The 24005-nt window shown below is 37.8% G+C and overlaps 1 protein-coding gene across 5 annotated transcripts in view; it reads right to left on the minus strand.

The window, feature by feature from the left end:
- Positions 1-24005, minus strand: part of Graf (GTPase regulator associated with FAK) — a 150525-nt gene that overhangs the window by 21657 nt on the left and 104863 nt on the right. For 3 of the 5 annotated variants that reach the window (XM_072302833.1, XM_072302835.1, XM_019049646.2), the window contains 9 exons: positions 12211-12321; positions 10530-10634; positions 9764-9838; positions 8368-8440; positions 5410-5507; positions 4759-4853; positions 3682-3796; positions 1994-2102; positions 679-900 (listed from right to left, as the gene is read on the minus strand). In XM_072302833.1, coding sequence (XP_072158934.1) covers positions 679-900; positions 1994-2102; positions 3682-3796; positions 4759-4853; positions 5410-5507; positions 8368-8440; positions 9764-9838; positions 10530-10634; positions 12211-12321 — 1003 coding nt within the window. The remainder of the gene's footprint in view (positions 1-678; positions 901-1993; positions 2103-3681; positions 3797-4758; positions 4854-5409; positions 5508-8367; positions 8441-9763; positions 9839-10529; positions 10635-12210; positions 12322-24005) is intronic. The other 2 variants (XM_072302834.1, XM_072302836.1) reach the window with 1 other exon arrangement.

Consider the following 24005-nt stretch of genomic DNA (forward strand, 5'->3'; position numbering starts at 1 on the left):
TGAATAATCTGAGCTAAAGAGAATATCCAAATAAGATATAGATCGAAATAGTGTCTCTGTCGCAGGCGATTAGTCAAATCAGGCATTTCATCAAATGCCTAGGCAAATAGTATAATTCTGACGGATTACGAAATATTGTAAATTTATGGAGAAGAACTCATGAATTTTCAATATTTTGGGAAACATGACTCATCAAATTTATGCACTTTTCTTCTTTCTTCCTCTACAAATACTTTGCATATATTTTAATTTTAAAATTTTAAAAATGTTGTATTTTCAGACATGCTGAAGATTTCAAGATAAATTTCTTTCAGGAGCTAAAAATCGTTCAAAATACTTTTGTACGATGCACATTTTTACAGGGAATTCATTCTTTCAGGCGTTATGAATTTTTATACCTGTCATTAGGAGAAGAATCGGAAATTTTTTTGTAAGTCAGAATATTTGACTATTTGTCTAGGCATTTGACAAAATGCCCGATTTTACTACTTGCCTTCGACATCTACAAATCGTTGCCATCCTGACATGAGTGCATAACTACACTTTGCCATGAATCCTGTTATCCATAAAACTTAATTCTTTCCTAGGCTCATCTCTAAGTGTAGATCCGCCCTTTTGTCAGTCAAGCGACGAAATAGACCTCAAAAGGAACAAAGTAAATTGCAGACTATAACTTACTGGCAGCGGTAATAAAGGCATTGTGGTATCGAAATGTCATTAATGGCTCAGGTAGATTCCGTAAATATGTTTTCAGAGCACTTGTGATTGTTTTACTTTCCCACTCGAAGGGATCTTCCAGGGAGAGCTTTTCCAATTTCCGTCGGTCTAGTCCCATTGCCAATAATTTAGTTACTTTGGAACTAACGCCAACGACTCTATATAAGCCCTGTTCTTCTAAACCTAAACACGAAAACAAGGACATTTAAGTGAAACGTACATGACATACATTATGAAAAAAAGTACTCATTGTTACTCTTAGAATAGAAATCAAAGCACTGAAAATGAAAGTTATCCATGTGTAAAATGTTGACAGCAACAGTCTTTTGAGTACACCACTCCACAATAACATTTTTTGACTGCAATAGTGGTTAAAGCAAAGAGTAATTCTCCTCCTTTGACTTAAGAATTTTAATTGTTGTCAGGTGTCAGTAAGGGTAGGTACAAGACATGAGTTGCTGAATAGCTCGTTGACTAAGAGTCGATTTGAGAACACTTTTGACCCATGATTCATTAAGATCACATCTTTATCACAATGGGACCATTTTTGTTGACAGAGACACTTGCGCTAAGTCATAATAAAACATTCAGTGATCTGTGGATTACAGTTTAACCTTAAACATACAGTTTTTTCATTTCAAAATTGAGGGGTCTGATTATATCTAACGTGATTCTAATAATTCTCACCAAAAATTGTTTTGAGATTTTCTGTTGTTTTTCTTTCCCTTTTAGAAAAAAGCATTTAAGTTCTATAAAATGTTTGCGTATCTAATCTTTATGACATTTATCTTTAATGACATTTTAAGAGACTGCCATACTGAAACATCCCTTTGTAGAACAGACAATGATACGTCTCACTTACAGCTCGTTGGAGGAACCTTTGTAGAACAGACAATGATACGTCTCACTTACGCTCCTTGGAGGAACTTAAAAAAGAGGACTTTATAAAATTTTGGATACAATGTGAAAATTTTTTTCCTTCCCTTTGAATTTTTTTCCTGAGCATTGTTAATAAGTCTTAATGTTAGATATTTGACTGCAAAACTACATATAATGCAGCAAAACAAAAATAATCAGAGATTTATTTTGTGTTTCTAACTTTCCTTTCGGTGATCAAAAAGAATTCAAGAAATCTAAGTTCCTGCCCAAATCTTGCTGTTACTACTTTTTCAATGTAGATAGACAGAAAGGAGTTTCCATGGACTGATGAGAGGGGAAAAAAAATTCTAGGGCATTTGATACACCTATTAGAATATCATATGAATGAAAAATTTACCTCTTGCTTCTATTACTTCAATACACTTAGTCACAAACATAAAACCGGTTTCATCGAGAGACCTCTCTTCAGGCTTTGGTACTTTTGCGGTAGCAGGCATGCCATACGTCTGATACATAAAAACAGCACAATTAGTAAATAAAAATTGAATTTAAATCTTACATTCTAATTAAAGCAGCATTCTCTCTGCACAAATCAAAACAAATTTCATTCCTGGAAAATATTGGTGGGATGTTGTTAGACCATTCCAAGCTTTTTTCTCAATAACTCTATTCATCTAAATCAAAATTCTTCGTTTAGTGTAAAAACAGAAGCTTGTTAGCAGTGGACTTTTTGGCATACTGAAAGATAGTCCGCAATCGTCATGGAAGAGAAGGAAAGCAACTCTAATAAAGTGCTGGTATGATAAAAGTCGGGGCGTATGCTGGGATTTAATATTAGAATGGATGCTTTGTCTGAGGCAAAAACATTTTGATTCAAAATGTGAGGTAAAGCATATTTTCAAACATGCGATCAAAGTGAACGAGGTTGTGAGCCTGTGATAATAATGATGTAGTGAAAGAGCTCAAGGTGTTGCCAACCTTATAATCCTACAGTAATGGCATCATAATTGGAAATTTTGAATAAGTTTTGAAGACGCACATTTTAAAAAAATCGTTCAACAAAATCACACCCTTTGAAACTTGAACTAAAAAAATTTCACTCAAGTCAGTTATTGATTGTAAAAAGTTTCTTGTCTGTAACTGACAGGGTCCAATTTTCATTTTTTTTTTTTTTTTTTAAAGGAGGGGCTTGGAGGGCTGGAACCCCTGGCGGCAAAAAACAGAGACAAGACTGAAGATTTCGCAAGAGCCAATTTTTTTGGTGTTTTTTGTATTTTTTGCTTGTTTTTTTTTTTTCTTGTTTTCTTTTTGATTGCTTTCCTTTTTCTTATGTTGTTTAAATCTTGATACGCCTGGAAGTCTACAAAAAAGCCCTTATTTCAAAGATTTATGGGTGGCATATTACAAATGGTCCTCAGGGAAAACATCATAAATTCGGCCCTAATAACTACTAACCATCATGTTATTCATGATAAAAGTTCCCGAGTAAAGGAGAAGAGTTTGCCTATCAAATCAAAGAGTTTCTGAGTTGGACCTTAGAGGTTATGGTGAGAGGTTGTACTTTGAAGTTATCAATTTTCATTTCAACACCGTACTACTCGGATTCTAACAAAAAAATTTAGCAATGACGTTTCCCATTGAGACCAGTTGATCCACAGAGCACATTCATGTCAATTGTAAATTTTTCCCCCAAAATTCGTTACAGCAGAATTGCCAAAAACAGGCACCTGTGTTACAGGCTGCCTCTCAAGCAAAATCTGAATACACCCAATGACAGAAACCCTAATAGCTTGATCTTCGAAGAAAGACATAAACAATTAATCACAACCCTGGATGAGGAGACTCACATGGTCTCTGCAGTTTATTTCATGTCGGTCTTGGACAGTGGATTTGTTGAATACAAGAAACATTTATTTGATGAGGCAACGCATTTTAATATAGGAACAATTTCAATCATCAAACACAAACTGCAATGTGCGAAAGAGAATTTCAAGATATGAAGCAAAGTTTTACAAGAGATTATTAATAACATTGACATTTGTGAGTGCAAAAAAAAGCAGATAGGGTGAGATGAACACTACATACCGTACATGCTACAGGTGGAGGTGATTCACTTACGGGTTCTTTTCCATCCATAACATCCATCCATGCTTTGCGGTCCTCTTCTGAGAGGGCCTGAAGTGTATAAACCACACCGGGTCTGAAGAAACAAGCAAAAATTATTGAGTAAGTACGATATCCTTTGCCTTGCAGCCTACATTTTTCCTCTAATATGGCAAGCATAATTTTTAACAGAGCATGCCCATATGAAATAACAGGGCTTTTTTTATGATTGATTTATCTGACATCATTAATTGACATGAATTGCACATGGTAAAAGCTTGCCAGATGGCATGTCAGCAATTTATAATATACAAAAATATCTAAGAAATATTCATATGTTATAACAAAGGAACTGTGCAAGCCATGAGGATCATGACAAAGCCCATCTTTTAGTCATTTTTGAGAGCTTGCTATGCACAGTATGAATGTTCAGAAATCAAGGCCAAGCAGATTAAATTATTGAATATTGTTTCATTACCATCTTAAAGATTGGTAGACAATCTCTACTAGAAAATGTGATATTACCCTTTGTGCCTTGGTATTTTGGCACTCTTTTTTCATCATGGACCTGAAAAATTTTCTTTCCCATTTGTCAATGAGTTTTATTACATATATCAAAGAGTCTCCTCTACTCATTACAGTTAAATGACTTGACTTGCTGAAATATCTGACAAAATACCTGATCTTGTTTCAAAAAAGGATAATTTCTATCAAAACATGACAACTATGCAACTAAATTTGCTATATTCCCATAGTGGACTCATGTTTGTCACACTGAACGACAACCTGCTGACATCAGGAATTGCTGATCATTACCCTCATTATCACTGGGCTTTGAACCTCTGGAGGTAGGTAGAACTTGCCCACAAAAAGCACTGAATTGGAATCTACATAATAATATATCTGCAGCATTTAGGATGTGTTCATTTCTTAAAATTTATTTTTAGCATTGGATTAAAATCACATTTATTAAGGAATCAAGTACAACTGAAGGCTGGAAAGCACTTCAACTATGTGCAAGATACCCATTGATCATAAATATTGAAAGAATTGTCTCACCGGTCCACGGGGGTTAAGTCAAAACAAAATCTTTTTTCTATAGAGTCTGACATTCTTCGGACACATGAAGCTAGCGTCATTTTCTCTGAGGTATTCTGAAAAGAAAAATGAAATAACTTTACTAGACATAATCCAGGATACCGAAATAATTACAGATCGTCACATGCTTGTGACAACCAGCTGCTTAAAACGAATTACTGCATTATTGTACTATAATCTTTTTAAATGAAGGAAAATCATTGGGTGTCTGTAACATCAATGAAAATTTTATTGTGATTATTAATTCCTTTTTCTGAGTTGAAGTGAAGGATGGATTGGGATTGAAACTTAAATGAGCAAATATTGAGTGAACTTTGAAATAAGGGACAAAATTTTTGAAGAAAATAGTAGAGCAAATGGGGAAAGTTCAGTGATACAAAATAACAGAATCTTAAAAATCAGGCTATCAGGAAACTGTACGATGTTCACTTTGACTTTAAAGTAAATTAAATTTGAGTTATTTGCACTGGCTTAAAATTCAATGATTGCATTACAGTTAGGAGCTCCATTTAGTTATAGATAGGATTAAGTAAGTCTGTAACCTGCAAGATCGGATTTTATGCTCCATGCTTTCTGTGTGAAAATGTAAAAACAGCATACAGATATACTTACGAATTTTCCAGTCATTTGGTTGTAAGGAATCATTGTAAATTGTTTGGTATCTCTTTGGTACATACAGTAATGTTTGGTCCATGTTGTACCCAATGTTTCTACAAAAAAATAAAGGCAGTCACCAATATTATATGATCAAAAATCAAGAAAATCTCTTTGAAATCAAAACACTACGGTAGCTTTAGGATAATAGAACGTTTACATTTAATAAAAGAATGGATAAAAAATCTCACGTAGAAAAACTACCATTTTATTGTATTTTGCTTCTCCTTTTCTTTTATTTTCCCGATTTTTTGACCAAGATCGGATGACTCAGAATGTGCTGAGGTTGATGGAATCTGCAGTAAAGCAGGAGAGCTATCAAGGATGGGAGGTAAATGTTAAAGATTGAAGAAGGAACTTTAAGCAGCCTATGACACATAAGTACAATACTAAGAAAATAAAATTAAAAGTACAAGGCTAAAACAAAGAAGGTAAGAATCTGAAACACAGAACTCAGAGGACTCTAGCCTTACAGGTTTCGATTGATTTTTATTTTTTTAAAATGTGTTGTATTTTCGATTGATAATGATCTAAGAGGTCGACCAAAACGTTTTGGGTTCTTAATCTACGACGCGCTGATTTAAAATATGCATATATAAGCAGAATCAAGCGAACTGATTCGAGGATGGCTGAGCAGGTCGGCACTCTCGGAATGAGAATTTAACTCCTCCGTTTTGTTCAAAACGTTGCTTTGACAGATCTCCAAACCTCTGTTATACTTTTCAAAAGTTGGTACCCGTGCTCTGATAGTGCTGTTCATCTGACAACAATGTCAGTGTCAGCTGATAATAATATTTTTATCATATGAGGTTAATAAAAAGTTTTCAGTCAGTCTTTGACATCCTGAATAATTGTCTTGGTATTTATTTACTAATTTTACAGAATTATATTTTATTTCTTATTAAAACTAAGAAATACAGTGCAATCTGTGTAAGTGCAATCTGTGATGAGCCTCGAGACTCATTAGACCATTAGCTAAACGTGGCTCATACAGGAATCCACTTACCCCTCTCTTCCCCACGCTCCTGATCACTGCGTCGGCGTCTCGACGAACAATAGCTAATGACGGTCGCCAAGCTAGGCCGGGATCCTCAGCCCCTCGCCCAATTACTTACGCTTCATTAACCATTTCACCGTCACGCTAGGATTCGCCCAATTTTCAAAAAAAATTGTTTCGCGAGTTTTTAGCAATTTTTTCCTTACTCTCCGTTGAAACACGAATTAAAAGAGGTCTCATTCATAAAAATCGGCCAAATAGAAGAGAAGTTACAGTATTCGAAATCCGAAGAAATCAACAAAACTTCTCCAAACAAAAAATAAAATGAAGGGGGAAAAAAAGAAATGTATAAATTACAATTTAATATGATTGACCTCAGAATGTGACAAGCAATTCAATTATAAAAAGGAGAAAAAATTGAGTGAAATTACAAAAAATTAGCCTCTTGCAAGGGGCTTCCTTGTATGAGTTTTGACCTGAAGACAAGTAAATCCCGTTACATTATTAAAACGAAATTGACTCCATAGTTTAATGCCTTAGTTTCTTGAATACGATTATTTTAAGCTCTCGAAAATTTATACCAGCAATTTTACCCATGGGGTGATTTCCTGAGAGCTGATAATATCACGAATTTCTCATAGAGCCCTTCAAAAATGGCTTGCTTTTTGGGCAGCCGATTCGGCCATCAAACCGGGGTTTAAATGGAAGCTGATAATAACACAAAGCTCTGAGAAAAATTTTGAGATGAGTATAGGAACGGTTTGTAAATTACGAGGAGAGGCGGGCATTCTGTTCAGCATATCGATACATAAGTATTTTCACACGTAGAATTTAATTTTCACGTCAGGGAGTCGACATATTTTGATTTTTTCGATTTTATACGGAAAATGTATGGTTTTTCGGGATTGAAATTACTTACAATTGTTTCATGAAAAATGAATGCACCCAAAATGACTATAGCATTTTGACTTTCACATACGTGCACTCACTAAATCGATTGGTAAATTCAAAGAGTGGGTACATCGACCTGGTATATCAAGTTTCTGCAATTTTTCACGGCAAATCGGTAGATTTTCGGGATGTGGATTGCTTACTTTCAATTCATGAATGAATAAAGCATGGACATGGTTAAGCTTCTTTGCATGAAAAGACGTTTAAAATAAAAAAATCAAGACATATTTAATACAATTGCATTTATATCGAGTAAATCTCTTTTCAATAATATAACGGGATTTATAATACCGGTGATTTGGGTATTTTAGCCCCAAAATACCTTTAAATCGACTTTATCTTCTAGGAGTTCGACAGAATTTTTCCTTTCTTCGCTTAAATTTTTCCGTAGCACTTTTCTTCAAGAATCTGATAAGATTTTGCTTGAGGCAGATCAAAAAACTTAAATTTGTTCGAATAGCTTTCTAGATTCACAATACACGGTCTCGTCAAGGTGCGTCGTTGACCTTGCACTGTTGGATTTTTGTTTTAACCTTCTTTTCTACATTTTAGCTTTGTATTCATTGTTATCAGTTGAACGATTTAAAAGGCGAAACAGTCTTCTTTTGCTTCTGCTGTTAATTTGGAAGAAAGTTTTTCATGCACAATAATATAGATGAAATTTTATATGCATAGCTGAAAAATTCAACAACGGTCGAAAAATGAGTAATTAAATATCCTAAATACTTTAGACAATCTCACAAGGAGCTCGCTGTAGTGACAATACAACTTGTTGATATCAATAAACATTATTTTGGGCTAGGAGTAGAAGGAACAATCTCTTATGTGAGGAATTTTCGCAGTAGCTAAACTTTTAGTTTTACTTACATGCGCAGATTTTCATTTAAGAGAAAAAAAGTAACTAAAAAAAGGACTGCGATAATTCTTGAAGAGTAGATAATTGTCAAACACATTGAAGAAGGACTTACTCTTTTCCATAAGGTACAAATAGCCCTCTCTGGAGATTCCTGGAGTAGAGCTGCTTGAGTCTACCACTGGTTTCTATGGCAACACACAAAAACAAATCAATAAAATAGTTATTATAGTGAATTCTGCAGTGCAGTGGCAAGTAAAAATCACTTTCAGCTCAATTAAAAATAATGGTTGTACGTCAGTAACTCAGTGATTTGTTTCGGTGAAACATGATATTCTGTCTGTGGAGGATGTGGTGGTTAGATGTGCAGTGGTCCCTTGAGACTGGCTAATACCAATTGTCTAGAGTCTCACTGTCTGAATTAATTTGGGAAGTACGGTTTACTAACAATCTGTAATAAAATTAACAGTTGAGGAAAAACTCTAAAGAGTAATACATAGTTACTGGAAAATTTTGAAAAAGCCACTTTGTAGAAAAAACCAAACTGAAAAAGATTTGTGCTAAATTCATATCGATGGTCAAGCAAAACCATATAGCTCCCTCCATTTGCGATGTTGCAGATTTCCAGTCATAATTTATTTTTCTTTGGAAAACCAGTCTACAGGATTCCTTGAAAACTACCTTGATTTTTCTTCTCTGTTTGTAGAATATTCTACATGAATTTCAAGTCACAAAGATGGCTTGTTGCTCCTCAGGAAAAAAAAAATTGAGGGGCAATTTTGAAACACCGCGATGGAGATACATGGTTTTGCACTTTAGCCATTGATATGATACTCGGTATAAGACCATGCGTTGTATTGTTTTGAATCCTTAATCAAAATGGATACTTTCGGTGATTCATTTTTCCACAAGCCTACATTTCCGATGTGGATTCTTTTGCTGCGATTAATGTGAATGACTGGTCAACAACTGTCCTATTAAATATGGGTGAAATCGGCAGTCAAAAAATGTTTTCACTGGTAAAAGAAAAAGTTTCTGTTTTTCTGGTCAGCAAATTTGTTAAAAATATTTTTCAATTGAAACTTTGCGCTTTACCTTATCCTATATGGGTCTATTTAAGCTCCAAACCTCTTAAAAAAAGAGAGGGCTTAAGACCCTACCTTCTTTTTCCCTATTCAAATGGCACAACAATGCTTCAAAGCTTTTTATAGATCTTTAGAAGTAAAAAATTGACAAATTGACAGGTGAACTGCGTAATACAAGAAAGGAAAGGAAATGAAGGCGAGAGGAAGAAGGACAAATATACTAAGACTCTTGCAGACTTATTAACTCAAAATTGTGAAGATAGAAGTTTTAGTGAAAATAGGGAGCAGAAAAAAGTAAACTCGAACTGCTCATAATTAGACGTTGACCTTGCAAACAAATCTATGTATAGAGAAGTAGTCATGTGGAAGAGTATAAAGTTAAGATCGTACAGATTGTATCATGGAGAGACAAAATAAAATACTTACAGTCTGCCTCATCTCGAGAAGTTTTTTCATTAACGATTCAGTTTTGTCTCGAGTCGAAATGAAGTTTTCCCTCGTCTAGAGATCAGCGTGTTAATCAAACAAAAACAAAAGAAAATCAAACTCAATGGTGTTAATTAGAATGAAAAACTGCAAACTGTGATAAGTTTAAAACCAAAGTATGCTAAAATAAAAATCTCAGGAGCAAGAAAGAAAAAAAAAACTGCAGACAAAAATTTAGCAAGAACTTCACAATTTCTTACCTACTTTATGTAAAAATACTTACGTCAGTAATTTCACGGTATTTCTATTGAGAGTCGCTTATTTTGATATTTTTTTTTAAAAAAAAATGAAGAAAAGATGAAAAGTAAAGCAGCAGTTGGTACTTCTGGAATTACATTCTTAAGTATTGAGCGTACAATCTGGATTATTGCTTAAAATAAGGAGATGTTTTAAAATCTCAAATTGTTCACTCACTAAGGAGGTCAAACCAAAAAAGCGGTATGAAGAACAAAATTTGAAATTTTTTGTTCAGAACGTTCAAAATTAGCATCAAATCCTTCACAAACAAGAATAAGTTTTAAACTTGGTACTAGATGACTTAGTAGGAACAACTGATTAGAGAAAACTGGAAAAAAAAAACACTAGGAGTGCAAACTGCTATTATGTGGCAACAAAAAATAATAATACAAAAATTTAAAAAGTTAAGTTTCATAAAGAGAAAAACTAAGCCAGAGAGGTGGACTGCTACAAAATATGTATTGTTTACCTTTTGAATCCTCAGTTGTAATTCTCTCATGTACGGTTTAAAATCTTCCGCAACCTCATGACCCTCGTGATAAAATGTGAGCCATCCAAACATGAAACTTAGTAACTGAAAAACAGAATTAAGAGATTAAATTAATAAAATACCTAAACTTAAATACCTAAATACCTTAATAATTAAATACATAATCTCCATTACTTCCTCACTCAGATTATTGATTCATATTACACATGTTATTAGTTTAATCTTACTCTAGGAAGGTACAGTTGGTGTTACATGGTATCATTCAGAAAACTCTGAAATGGAGGAAGAAGGAGGAAGGAGGAAGGAGGAAGGAGGAAGAAGAATTTCAAATCGTATCCCCTACCTTCTGCTAAGCAGACTGAAAAAAGAAAAAGATTGCACAAACCAGGAATTTTTTTTTCTTCCATTTTCAAGAGGTTGCGTTATTTTCAATTTTGCCTTGTTGATTTTTTTTAGATGAGGGTGGATGCAATTTAAAAATTTCAGTTGGTTTGCCTCATAAATTTACTCTATTTCCTTACTTTAATGTATCAATAAGTAAGAGTAGTTAGCTATTCGGTTGAGTGTCCTTCAAACTAATTGTAAGTCTTTCCGAAAAATGTAAAACTCTCCGCTAAAAATCTAGGGGCGGTAAATGGTTTTGAGCATATGGCGGAAAATCTTTAATCCGATTCATTTCCTGTTCTCTTCAGCAACTTTGGAAGATGCACATAAAGCTAAAAGTTTTAATACTAGCAACTCATTTTTAAACTAGAGGGCTATGTCCCCTGACCGCTACGCGGCCCAGCCCCCCGAGAGCACTTGTGGACCTCTCGTGGATTACCTAATCTAGCATGTAAAACAAAGCTCTAAAATTAAAAAAATTCATCGGCGATCATATCAATGATTGTGAGGCGAGGCGGTTCATTCATTTTCGGTAATTCCTACGGGAAAGAGAGGATATATATAGAAAAAAAATGGTAATATGAGCTCAGATTTATTGAGGCAGTCAATAATAATGATATTTTATCATGAAAAAGCAAAAAAACTTTGTAAATAGTACGCCACGAATTACTGAGAAAATCATCGGAGTCACTGAATAAGTGAACTGAAGTAGAAATTAAAGAGGGGTTTAATTGAATCAGTGAGAACGAAAACACACCGACTCGATAACTCGAAAATGTTGCATTTGCAATGAAGACAGTCAGTTTTTATAAAGGTCATTGAAGTCAGTGCGTCTGTTCCATCTTGGACCTTTAAAATCCTCTGTAGTACTTGTCTTTCGGCACCAAAAATTTTTTTCTTGGACTAAATTCTTCATCTACTGTGCAGTTTTGTGTATGCCTTGATTATTTTCATTTTTTCGAGTTGGTGTGTTCTCGTTCTCACTGATTCAATTAAGAGCACAGAGAAAAATGACCTGCAGTGGTCGGAAGAGAAAATGGCCTAAAGGCGGAATGGAAAGAGCCAAAAAACCGGACGGAAGAGTGGGGGTGGAGAGGGCGCAGAATGCGCAGGTGATGCAGTAGAAGGGAGAAGGAAGAAAGGGTTTGGAAGGGGTAGCGGGCACACCCAGCGTAAGGTTTTTTTTGGATGTTAGGATTTTTGGCGTTAGGGCTATCTGAGCTTACGATTTTATATAGAGTAGGATAGGATACTATTAGTTCAATGTTTCACTCACAATTTCAACGAATTCAAATTTTTTGCGTTCTTGAACTTCCTGGAGCAAAAACACATATTCAAGGCTGGCCTGCGAAAAATGTCGTTGCTCCATCTCGAGAGAAGCATCCGCCTGCAACAAAACAAGCAAAAAAGAACATCAGGCGAGAATTGATGGCTAATTTGAAGAAAAATCTGAGAATTTCAGACCGACAGAGACACGTTTGGAAGTTTCCTATTAATGGCATTCCCTGACGAAAAAACTGGGAGCTGGGGTTGGAGCTTGATGGAATCCGTAACTTAAAGCGCGATACAACGTTTAAATTACGCCTTCATTTTGCGAAGCACACTACAAAATATCCTGCTGGCAGGAATAGTTATCGACAGATAAAATCGAAAATCACATACCTCGATTGCGGCATTTCAAAACGTTAAACCCTGTTCTATTTATTTGAGGAGAAACGAGAACGAAATTCTCATTTTAAATCATAATCCGTAAATAAAAATTTAAGGGCCCGAATTGCATGATTTCTGCAGGTAATAGCTCAGGGGTGCAGGAAGTTCTCGACCAGTCGGCGAGTCGTGGTCAGTTGCGTGCGAGAATGGGGAGGCTCCGAAATCGAGGTTTAAAAATGGGAGAACCGGCTCGGGTATGCTCCAGTATTTAGCGCAAAATTTCGTAGTTTTTACAAAATAACGCTGAAAAATCGTCTCGTTCATTTTTACATTCACTGTTTTCGTTGGCTCTATGTAGGAATATTGTTACTTACTGCTGTCTTGCCTGAAACTACGTCATTTTTTGAGCACTTACGGCTTCCTCGTAAGTCTCGTTTTCATGCAATTAAGATGAATTTTGCTGTTTTAGTCATTTCAGTGATTTCATCTAGAGGGTGGTTTCACGATAACTGGAGTAGTTTTGTCGCCGTAACAGACAACACATTTTTCGGTCATATTTTTAGTAGTAATGATAATCACTCGAATTTTATTGCAGTAATCTACACGGGGTTACGTGTTATAACGCTTTTCAAAGATTTACCGCTCTACTTTTCAATTTTAATAGATAAATGGCCGGAAATGTGCTGTCTGTTACGCTGACTTTTTACCGCCTAACAGACAGCACATTTTCGGAATTTACATAATATTAATTGAGAAGTAGAGCAATAAATCATTAGGAAGCGTTGAAATACGTGACCTGTTGACGATTAATGCGAAAACATTCAAGATTTTTCCATTTCTACTGAAAATATGACCGAAAAATGTGCTGTCTGTTACGGCGACAAAACTATTCCAGCTATCGTGAAACCACCCTAAAAGAGATTAGACGGATTTTGAGAGAAACTCGATTTCGAAAATTTGACACTGACTGCTCATAGAGAAAAAAAGGAGGTGCTTGCATTTCGGGCATCTTGGAATTTTTTTGATGACGTAGGTCGGTACAACGACGTTTATCATCAATTTTATTGGAAATGGTGTCATTTATGGAAAAAAGTCATTCTATAAAAAGTGCTTGAAATTATATCCTGAGTTGATTTAAGCAAAAAAATGGGACATTACGGTCCGTTTTTCAAACTTCAAATTCCGGATTTCGCTGGCCAGTTTGTACCGACCTACGTCATAGGGTAAACAAACCTCAAGATGCAAACACCTCCTTTTTAGTGTATTTTCCGAAGAAAATACACTATTGCATTCTCCCATGATGTCGGACCCAGACCTGAGACATTGGGAAGAGCACCGATCACGGGTCGTAGATCACGAAAATATATGCCATTCAAATTCATGTGTATATAGTTAGTTAGTTATTATAATTTTGAGACATTCAGCGACTTAGGCTATTAACGTCTTTACAGATAATTTTGAAAATAGGAGTATAAACGAAAATTATATATATGTATGTATATATGTATGTATTTCCGCCTTTTGAAGATTTTTCGATTTTTGAGTGGTTATATCTTTCTTACGTTGAAAGATATTTTGACCATTTTTTTTTGCATTTAGTAGAGACTCATTAGAACTACTATTCTGCGAAAAAAAATCGAAATTTGAGGCAATAGATTTTAAGGGGTGGGGCTAGAAAGTGGGGGGAGGTCAAATCCTGTCCACTCGATAACTCGAGCGAAAATGAATATTTTGAGCTGAAATTTATATGGGTGGTATTTTCTCTATGCGGCAGCAATGGCTGGTTCGCGGATCGAACATAGAATCGCAGGGATTTCGGGTTCGATCCGCCCGAAACTTTCGCCCTCGCGACCGCCACGGCTCGCGGGCCGCGAACCAAAGACCCCAGGGCAGGAGCGATCCGATCCCCTCTCGCTTTCACGACCCCAACCCCATTCCGAAGACACATTTAAGCGCCTGATTAGAGTTCCGCTGTCATCGCTCGAGTATTTATGTCAGTTCCGACCCCTATTTTTTAGCGCCTCAACCTATTTTTATTGCCGCGCGCAGCGCCCCGTCGCCGCACTGTGGATCGAGTCAATCAGAGAGGTCGGATATGAAATTTTTGACTAAAGCTGCAAATTTGCATGTTAATTGCGTCACACTTTGTGCTTCTAGGGGGGCTTCTTGAAGAGAATTTCTCGAGGAAACCAATGCAGGGTGTCTACTTAAACAGGCTGGTCGAAAATAAATACTTTTACAGTACCTTTTCAGTACATTCTCGCGAAATGAAGTACCTCCTCCAACAGAAAAAATCCGTACTTTTTTAGTACCTCCGTCTGACGAAATTAGAAAAATTTCAAAAATTTGAAATTGTGACAAAAATGACAAAAAATCGAAAAAAAATCCGGACTTTTTGCGGAATTTCCGCACTTTTTCAGTGCTTCCGGACCGCCCCAAAAAAATCAGTGCTCTTTCGGGACTTTCCGGACTTGTAGACACCCAGTAAGGAGGGCTTCTTGAAGCGAATTTCTCGAGGAAACCAATGAAAGTACTCTTAGAACCTCAAAAGTTTGTAAAAACGGAATTATAAGCTTTTAAAGTTTCCAAATTTTGTCCGACCTCTCCGACTTCCTCGATCCCTGTGCGCCAATCCACCGCGGGGCGCATGAATCATTTGTTCGGCCCTTGTCCTCGTCTGTCCAACCGCACTGCATCGGGGGGAGGGGGGGGGGGAGGGCGCAAGTGCAACGGATTCGCGAAGCGTGCCGCGCATTCGATCGGGGATTCGAAGAGCTTACTTCATGCGTTTGTGTCGGTGGCGTGGCGTGCTTTGCGCTACGTCGATTGATCTGCCATGTAAACCTATGGAAAAGGATCGATAAACAGGGTGTTCACAACGAACACCTCGATCAGCGCAGGGATGCCACATTTTGCTCATCGGTTTTCCAAAAAATTTCCCACCGATCTGAAAAAAGATGAAGTTTTTCTTCGGTTTTCCTTTGATTTCCGACTTTTGACCTCTCAAAATGTTCCCTCCATGGATCTTTGTTAGGTCTTTCAATGCTAATTCAGTTTATAACGGGGCTGTTCTTAACTTTTCATTATTCAGCTAATGTGAGGGTTGCTTTTGATAGAGTAATTCATATTATGCGAGATGTTAATAATGGTTGACTAATTCGTTATGCTCATATTAATGGAGCTTCTTTTTTTTTATTTTTATTTATGTTCACATTGGGCGTGAGATTTTTTATTTTTCTTTTAACACATTTACACACACACGCATTTACGCATTACGCGCATTTACACATTTTACGCGGGCTGTTCCACATTTTCGTGATCGAGCATTTTCTGCACCCCTGGATCAGCGATTCTTTACTATAGCTTCAAATTGGGGAATAGCGATCATTCACGCTACGCTACCGCAGTAGCGAGGCTCGTATCAGAAATCGCGGTGCGCGCCCTGACCTGCCGTCTATCCTGCTAGAAAATGACCATATTAGTGGGATGTTGACGCCAAAATGGTGTCAACATGGCATCAACGTGGTATAAAATTGGTCAAATTGCCCGACAATGACCAAGATGGAACAGTATTGAGACCAAGTTGGAACCATGTTGATATCATGTTAGCGTCAACATGGCGGCATGCATGTTTCACTGCCAACATACGTATGTTGGTAATACCATGATCTGGAACAAACCATGTTGGTAACAGAATAATCTCAACATGGTGAAAACATGGTCGTTTTTAAGAACGCTAGGGCACCTTCACTGCCTCATAATCACAGAGAACAGGAAAGATAATCTTTTAAAAATTGAGTTTGCTTCGCAACCTCACCAGTCTAATTCAAAGGAATGGACTGACTCCGTTTTAACAGCAAAATTCGTCCTACGAGCAAGATACGAGGATTGCTGGAAATCGCAAATGATAAGTGGGTAGACATTGACGTCATTTCCGCCAAAACAGCAGTAAATCAGTCATTCCAGGATAACTTGTAGTCGAATATTTCCTCAGTCACAGAAATATAGAGAGAAACGAATGAGGAAGGTGGAGAAACAGAAAAACAAAGGATGTAGGTTCCTATAATTGGCGGATAGCTTGATTCTACATGACGCGCCACCTTGTTCTGACAAAAACATGTACAACAATCCGATTCGTATTGTGATCTTGGCGAAAACAAGCGTCGCACCTGTCAGGAGGCAGCTCTTTGAGTTCTCCGAGTTTTTAGTACACGTCGGTGCTTAAGTTACTAAAAACTTATGGTCAAATCTGAGAACGCGTCTTCGGGACATTGTTTACGAAAGCACGCACGTCGCACGTAGCACAGGTGCAAGCTCAATTGGATCGCATTATTAGCGGATCCAGAAAATTGGCAAAATTGTTTTTTCCCCATTTAAACTTATGAAAATGTATTGCTTCTTGTAGGGGTCAGGTGCTCCAACAATGGGCCTGTTGCAAACTTTTGCTAGAGCAAAAATAAGAGTTGTTTCTTATAGATAATGCCTCAAAAATCACGATGAGCGCATCGGCAAAGTCTGAAATGCACTCATAACTTCACAATCGGCGTGAGAAATTTGCGGTTTTTCAAGCTTCCCGCTTCAAAAACGATACTACGGCACAGGTGAACATTTTGTTAGAGGAGTCGCTCCATCGTCGGCGATATTCATCATGGCCGACGCTTGCGCGCAGTTCCGCGCGTAATTCAAGGAGAGTTCACGGTCAATCCATTCGGGCGTGGAAAATATGAACGTTAACACGCCGATTGTTATCTGGTCTAGTCCAGTTCAGGTGTTATCTCGTCCCATCACACGTGTTTTGGCGGATTGACGTCGGCCATGATGATTATTGCCGACGATGGAACGACTACTCTTACAAAATGTTCACCTGTGCTGTAGTATCGTTTTTGAAGCGGGAAGCTCAAAAAACCGCAAATTTCTTACGCAGACTGTGAAGTTATGAGTGCATTTCAGACTTTGCCGATGCGCTCATCGTGATTTTTGAGGCATTATCTATAAGTAACAACTCTTATTTTTGCTCTAGCAAAAGTTTGCAACAGGCCCATAATCGATTATTTAACATAGGTTTAATTGAGGAAATTCGGTGTTGTCAAATTGCTGTATCCGCCTCTGCATCGCATTTCGCAAAAGGGAACGAGCGCGACTGTAGTGTTGTGAAAATGTTCCTTCTTCATTATAACCTAACAAATCGCCTACAAAAGGTGGTCTGGAAGCAAAAAAAAAAATGCGACAAAAATGTAGCCAAAAACGGTTTGCAGGGGGTGAATTTATGGTACAAGTGGACTTAAAATCGTGAAAAATCAAAATCTTGGCTGATTCTGATTTCGAGATATCCCGATTCGGAATTTTTATAGTAAATGAAAGTTTCCTACTGATTTTTATCAGCTTTATTTATTTGTCTATTGACTCCGTGTTGATCGGTTCACGTTTTTATTTTCGGTTCGATTCATGTCGATCAAATACATACCCTCTCATTACATGCAGACTACCGATCATACTCTTTTATTTTTTTAACTGAACAATTCGCCTTCTGCTGCGCCTGCAGCGATTGTTGTTACGAATGTGTTGTGCGTGCTGATTTTAGCTCATTACATACTCGCCTCTCTAAAATCGCTTCATGTGCGAAAGCAATTCGCCTTCAACTGGGCCTGCAGCAATTGTTGTTTCAAATATGTTGTGCGTGCTGATTTTAACTCATTACATACTCGACTCTCTGAAGGCGTTTTATGTGTGCAAGTAGCCCTATCTGTCGGAGAACGAACGAAGTAGAGATTGAGCGATTCATCCAATCTTACTTATGTTGTTCTCCAACAGGGTGCTCTACTTTCGCACATTAAACGCCTTCAGAGAGTCAAGTATGTAATGAGCTGAGATCAACACGCATAACATATTCGTAACAACAATTGCTGCAGGCCCAGCTAAAGGCAAATTGAAAACAACCGTATGATACAAATTAAGAAAAATTACAAAATACAGAAATAAAATATATCGCCCTATAGATTTCCAGTCTTGGGGCAGAATTTTAATTAGGATTCAGTCAACTTGGAAGTCCACTTTAAAAAGAAAACCGAGAGCTACAAATTGGCAACTATCGAATGTTCAGACGGCGTTTAGAGTCCCTTCATACACAGAGTTACGACATCTCAATTCTGGTCGGGCTTGGTTGGGCTCTGAGACCACTGAAAATGACTTTAAAAAAATCTAGTTCTGATTGGTTCTCGCTCATGGAATCACGTAAGAGTGCACAAAGATGGCGGCGGCTCGAATGTGAACAAAAATAATAAAATATATCCTAATTGTGAATTATCAAGAGTAAATTGCTATTTTCATCGCACCGAAATTAAAATAGATCGAGAAATTATTCACGGATCAATCTCATTTTATTTTATTGCAATTTCTTTGGTTAGGTTTTGATCGGTTTTGTTGATGGTGTTGTTTTGAGATGATAGACATCGCAGGATTCCTTATTCTTATCCTTCAATATCATTCGTTTGGGTGCACACTTTTGTGACACCATGACTAGCCCAGGCCAGCTGATAATCAAGACGTCTTAATGGGCCTGTTGCATGCAAGAGATACAGCCGCGCGAATAGACTTTTAAGAGGTTAAATGACACGAAAATTACGATGGTCACATTAAAAAAGTCTGAAATACACTCCTTACTGCGCAATTTGCGTTGTTAGGAACGCGCTTTTGCAAATTTCCCGCGTCTGGGGGCAGTTTTCTAATCACCGGAAACGAGCAAACGGCGGGCTCGGTGATTTCCGGAAGATGCCGAGTCATTGTTGTTGTTATTTTTTCCTTCAGTTTGTTTACAAACCCAACGTGATCTCTAATAGTGGTCCATATACGCTTTATGCGGTAACCAAATCGATCAACTTTTAAATATTCAACGCAATCCTTCTACATTTCATTTCACGATGTCACGAGCTCCGATTTTTAGGTTATGTTGTCAGTTTTAGTTGACCGGAAATGGCCGCGAGTTGCCGTTAATTGTTTCCGTTAGAAAACTGCCCCCAGACGCGGGAAATTTGAAAAAGCGCGTTCCTAACAACGCAAATTGCGCAGTAAGGAGTGTATTTCAGACTTTTTCAATGTGACCATCGTAATTTTCGTGTCATTTAACCGCTGAAAAGTCTACTCGCACGGCTGTATCTCTTGCATACAACAGGCCCATTCTGGGTATAAAGGGACTCTAACGGCGCTTTCCCTGAACATGGCAGTACAGGGTGTCTACTAAAACAGGCTGGCCAAAAATCAGTACTTGTACAGTACTTTTTCAATACATTCCCAAGAATTTCAGTACCTACTTAACGGAGAAATTCAGTGATTTTTCAGTACCTCCATTCGACGAAATTCGAAGTATTTCAAAAATTTGAATTTCTTGCTCAAATTGCGACAAAAATGACAAAAAAACGAAAAAAAAACCCTGGCCTCCTTGTGGAATTTCCACACTTTTTTAGTACTTCCGGACCACCCTTAAAAAATCAGCACTGGACAAAAAAAAAACACATTGGATCTAGAGTTCAGACTCTTGAAAACATGGACAGGGAAAAATACTCTTGATCCAATCGGATTTTTGCTTGAATCAAGACGAAATCCGCTTAAATTAAGAGGCTTGGTTCTTGATTTAAGCTAGATTCTGATCGAATCAAGCGTACTTCTTCTTTTCGATGTTTTTAAGAGTCTGGACTCTAGATCCAATGTGTTTTTTTTTCCCCAGTGAGTACCTACTATTTTCAGACTTTCCGAAAATTCCGGACTTGTGGACACCCTGCAGTATTCACCCTAGATCCACCTTAAACATTTCTACTTAGCACTTCCGAGTTGTCCCGGCGTTTGTTGACACCGTTTTCGCTGACCCAATTCGATCGGATCGGTCCGCCAAGTCACCACCCGTGAAGGGTGTCCAAGATTCTTGACCCGGATTCCGCGACTCCGTAAACTTGAGCTGCGCCTCCAGGAACCCTCCGACTCCCCCGGAGCTGACAACGCAGCCTCCCCCTTCCAACCTTCAATTTTACGACGGCATGCGCCGACTGCCGCGCCCCCTCCGCGAAACCCACCCTCTCCCCCGCGTGCTCGTTTCATTCACAACCCCCGCCGACACACTCGTGATGTTGTGAGAGCTCGTTACATTATTCTCCGCTCTCTTTCATCCTCTCCTCGTTAAAAATTCTCCACCACTCGACACTTTGTTTTCTTATCGTGCTGCATTCATCGTCGTCCTTGCTACCGGCTCTAGTGACAACAAACTGTCCTACCTCGTCGACCGTGAGCGAGTGGAGATCCGGCCGATGGAGGGGACGCCGTTTAAAGGACTTAATGGCTGTCTTTGTAGGCGAGAAAAAAGGGATGAACTAAACGGGAACAAAACTGTCAACCACTAGACGAACTTGGAGACCAAGTATCTTGGTCACAAACTGATTGCGGTGGACGCAAGGGTCGTAAGACGGTACATTGGATTTTTTAACCAACGTGAGTAAAAAATTCAGTGTAAAGCTGATATCTCAATACAGAGGGGAAAAGCTCACACAAAAGCACAATTTTCCCTCAAAGAGATACGCTGTTTGGTGGCTGTGTTGGTGGTAGTAACAATCATTCAGGACGGCAACTGCAGACTGCAAGTATCTTACTGTCAAAGATGCAAAGATGGAAAACATTTTGCAATAAGGAATTACTATTTCTTCCTCAACTAGGGTGCCTAGTAATTTTTAAAAAAATTCTCCGAAATTTTACTGATTTATCTCTGACGAAAGCGGCCAAAAACCGGTGGAAAATTCCAAATTCCCTGACAGACGGAAAAAATAATGCCCTGACATTTCCGTGACGAGAAGGAAAGAATTCCTGATTTTTCGACATTTTAGAACTGATTAGATGTAAGTAAACACATGTTTCATGTTTTCAAAATATAATGTAATAAATGGAGCAAAATATATGAGGCCTGAACTTATGTCAGGTATTTTTGCCTCATATTTAAAATTTAAAGGACATCAGCAGAAGTTCTGGTAGAAATTACCGCAAGAGTAAAATTCGCGAAACATGTTCCGGAAAATCCGAGTTTTTCGATTTCCCTGAAGTTTCTCTGGCAAGAAAATCGCTCGCAAAATAAAATCCCTGAAATGCCGAATTTTTCCAGGTTCCCTGATGATTTCCCTTCCACCCAAAAAAATTCCCTGACGTTTCCCGGTTGCTCCTGTCAGCCACTAGACAAACTTAGAGACCATCTTAGTATCAGAGATGCAAAAATGGAATACATATTGCAATGAGGAATTGCTATTTCTGGCTCAACGTATAGGTGCTATTAGTTCCTCTATACACATACGTGCTTTCATAGGCAAGCCACAAATAGAATTTCATTACTGCGAAATGTAGTCCAAATCACGTAGCCTGAGAACAGGATTACGAAAATAAGAAAGCTAAAAAATGGGCGATGAAAGGTTGATTTTTAAGATTTTAGGAGGGCAGGACGCGTTTCGAGTCATCATAGGCTTTTTCTGTTTCTTAAATACGCCACTGATGATGTTTAAAACTATCCATTCTGTTGGTAGATGCTCATTGCGAATGAGAGGCGTCGGGAGAACCATTTGAAGGGTGACAGAGAAGTTTCATAACGTCTGACTGTATATAACTTTAAAGCATGAAAGTCATGCTAACTTAATTCTAGGATCATTTTTCGTAGGACAGAATATTTTCTGTGATTGGCTTTGATTATTAACCTCTCTGACAGGGAACGGCTATCACTATCTGGCTTGAATTCAAGAGATTCAGCAGAGTGTCTCAAATCAAATGGCCATGATTGTCACTACCGTGACTGGTTGACTGGTCGTATTAAAAAAACAAAGATGACATTATTGCCCCTTTTTTCGGGAATTTGAGAATTTCATTAACACGTGACTAAAATGAGACATTCAAACGATACAGCTTTGTGAAACTTTTCACTTTAGTTCAAATCTGGTTCAAAGTATAGTTCAGTGCTATGGCGTTGCTAAGTTTACTTTATTTTATGCATTAGAAGTGCTTATATATGTAATGCTAAAAACGTATACTTAGCATCGCTGTATCGCCAGAACTAGTGTACCTGTATACGGGAGAGTATTGCCATCTCTGTGCCGCTCTCTGATTGGTTCATCAATTTTAGGCTATCATGGAGCTCCAAAGTTGGCCCAATGTAAACAAACCCGACCCAGAGGAACACGTATTATCGGCTGAGAAATGAATGATGATCACACTCAAAGCTTAATTTTCGGCAAAAATATCCATCCAAGTTCGATCCGAACTCAACTCAGAAGTTGGATATAAAAAAATTTCTATCACCCCATCCACTTCGCGGATTGGGTGCCGTGGACCGACGCTCGAGACTTTCTCGCTCGAGCCGCGCTTCGCGCCGGCATTTTGGTAGGCTCCGCCACCTAGTCACCTCAACGATCTCGATTCTGTAGAATACCCATGTTTATCGTGTTTGAGTTGAAACTTATTTGATACCTCCTCATTGATATAGTCATCGAAACATATTCAGAATCGCTTGCAAACACTGAGAGGCATCTTCGATTACAATAAATACACGAATAATCCCCCCAGAACTTCAGTGAAGACTGCGATCCTTAAAAATCTTAGCAATCTAATGATCTTGAGGATTCACTGAGGTAATTGACAGAATGCGCTTTAGAAATAGGTCCATAATCCGGTGCGGAATCATTCATTGTAAACAACAATTATATTAATGCGATAAGACTATGAACCTGTACGCACAGTAGAAATATTAAAACTTAAAAATATATCACTCGACAAAAAGCACATCACAGCTACTAGCCCTTTACTTATGAAGCCCTTTAAAATAATAAAATTACTACTATTAACTCAAATCAAATCATTTCGCACTACACGCAACTAATGAAACGATACTAATTTTTACAACCTATTTTATAAATTATACTAACTTATACATGAACTAAAACATCGAAAATATTTAATGAAATTAATCGGACTCGTCTTTTATAATGCCATCATCATCATGAGGTGGTGGCGAGCGAAGAAATGTACAACCACGTCACATCAAGCAACGATATAAGCAAAAGAAATCGTGACAATTATTTGGTCACGTACCTCGTGAAAACCCGCATTCCCATTGACATGTTGGAGGGGCAGCTTACGACGTCATGCCAAAACCAACAACACGAGCGCGGCCACTCCTCCTTCTGCATGCGCCCCATCCGTTCTCCAGTACTCCATTTCTACTGCTCAACGTCGCGCACAGTGCTTGATTGCGTTATCTCTTGTTAATTTCCTAATTTTTTTGATAAGCAATCAGTAGCGTAAACTTTCGTTATCTTATCCCGCGCTCCAACCGGATCTCTAATCTCGTGTCCAAACGTCTTCTTCCTCTTCTAGCGAATCGTCTCTCTCTTGATTTGCTCCGTACCT

The sequence above is a fragment of the Bemisia tabaci genome, chromosome 7 (assembly GCF_918797505.1).
Source record: "Bemisia tabaci chromosome 7, PGI_BMITA_v3".
NCBI lineage: Eukaryota > Metazoa > Arthropoda > Insecta > Hemiptera > Aleyrodidae > Bemisia > Bemisia tabaci.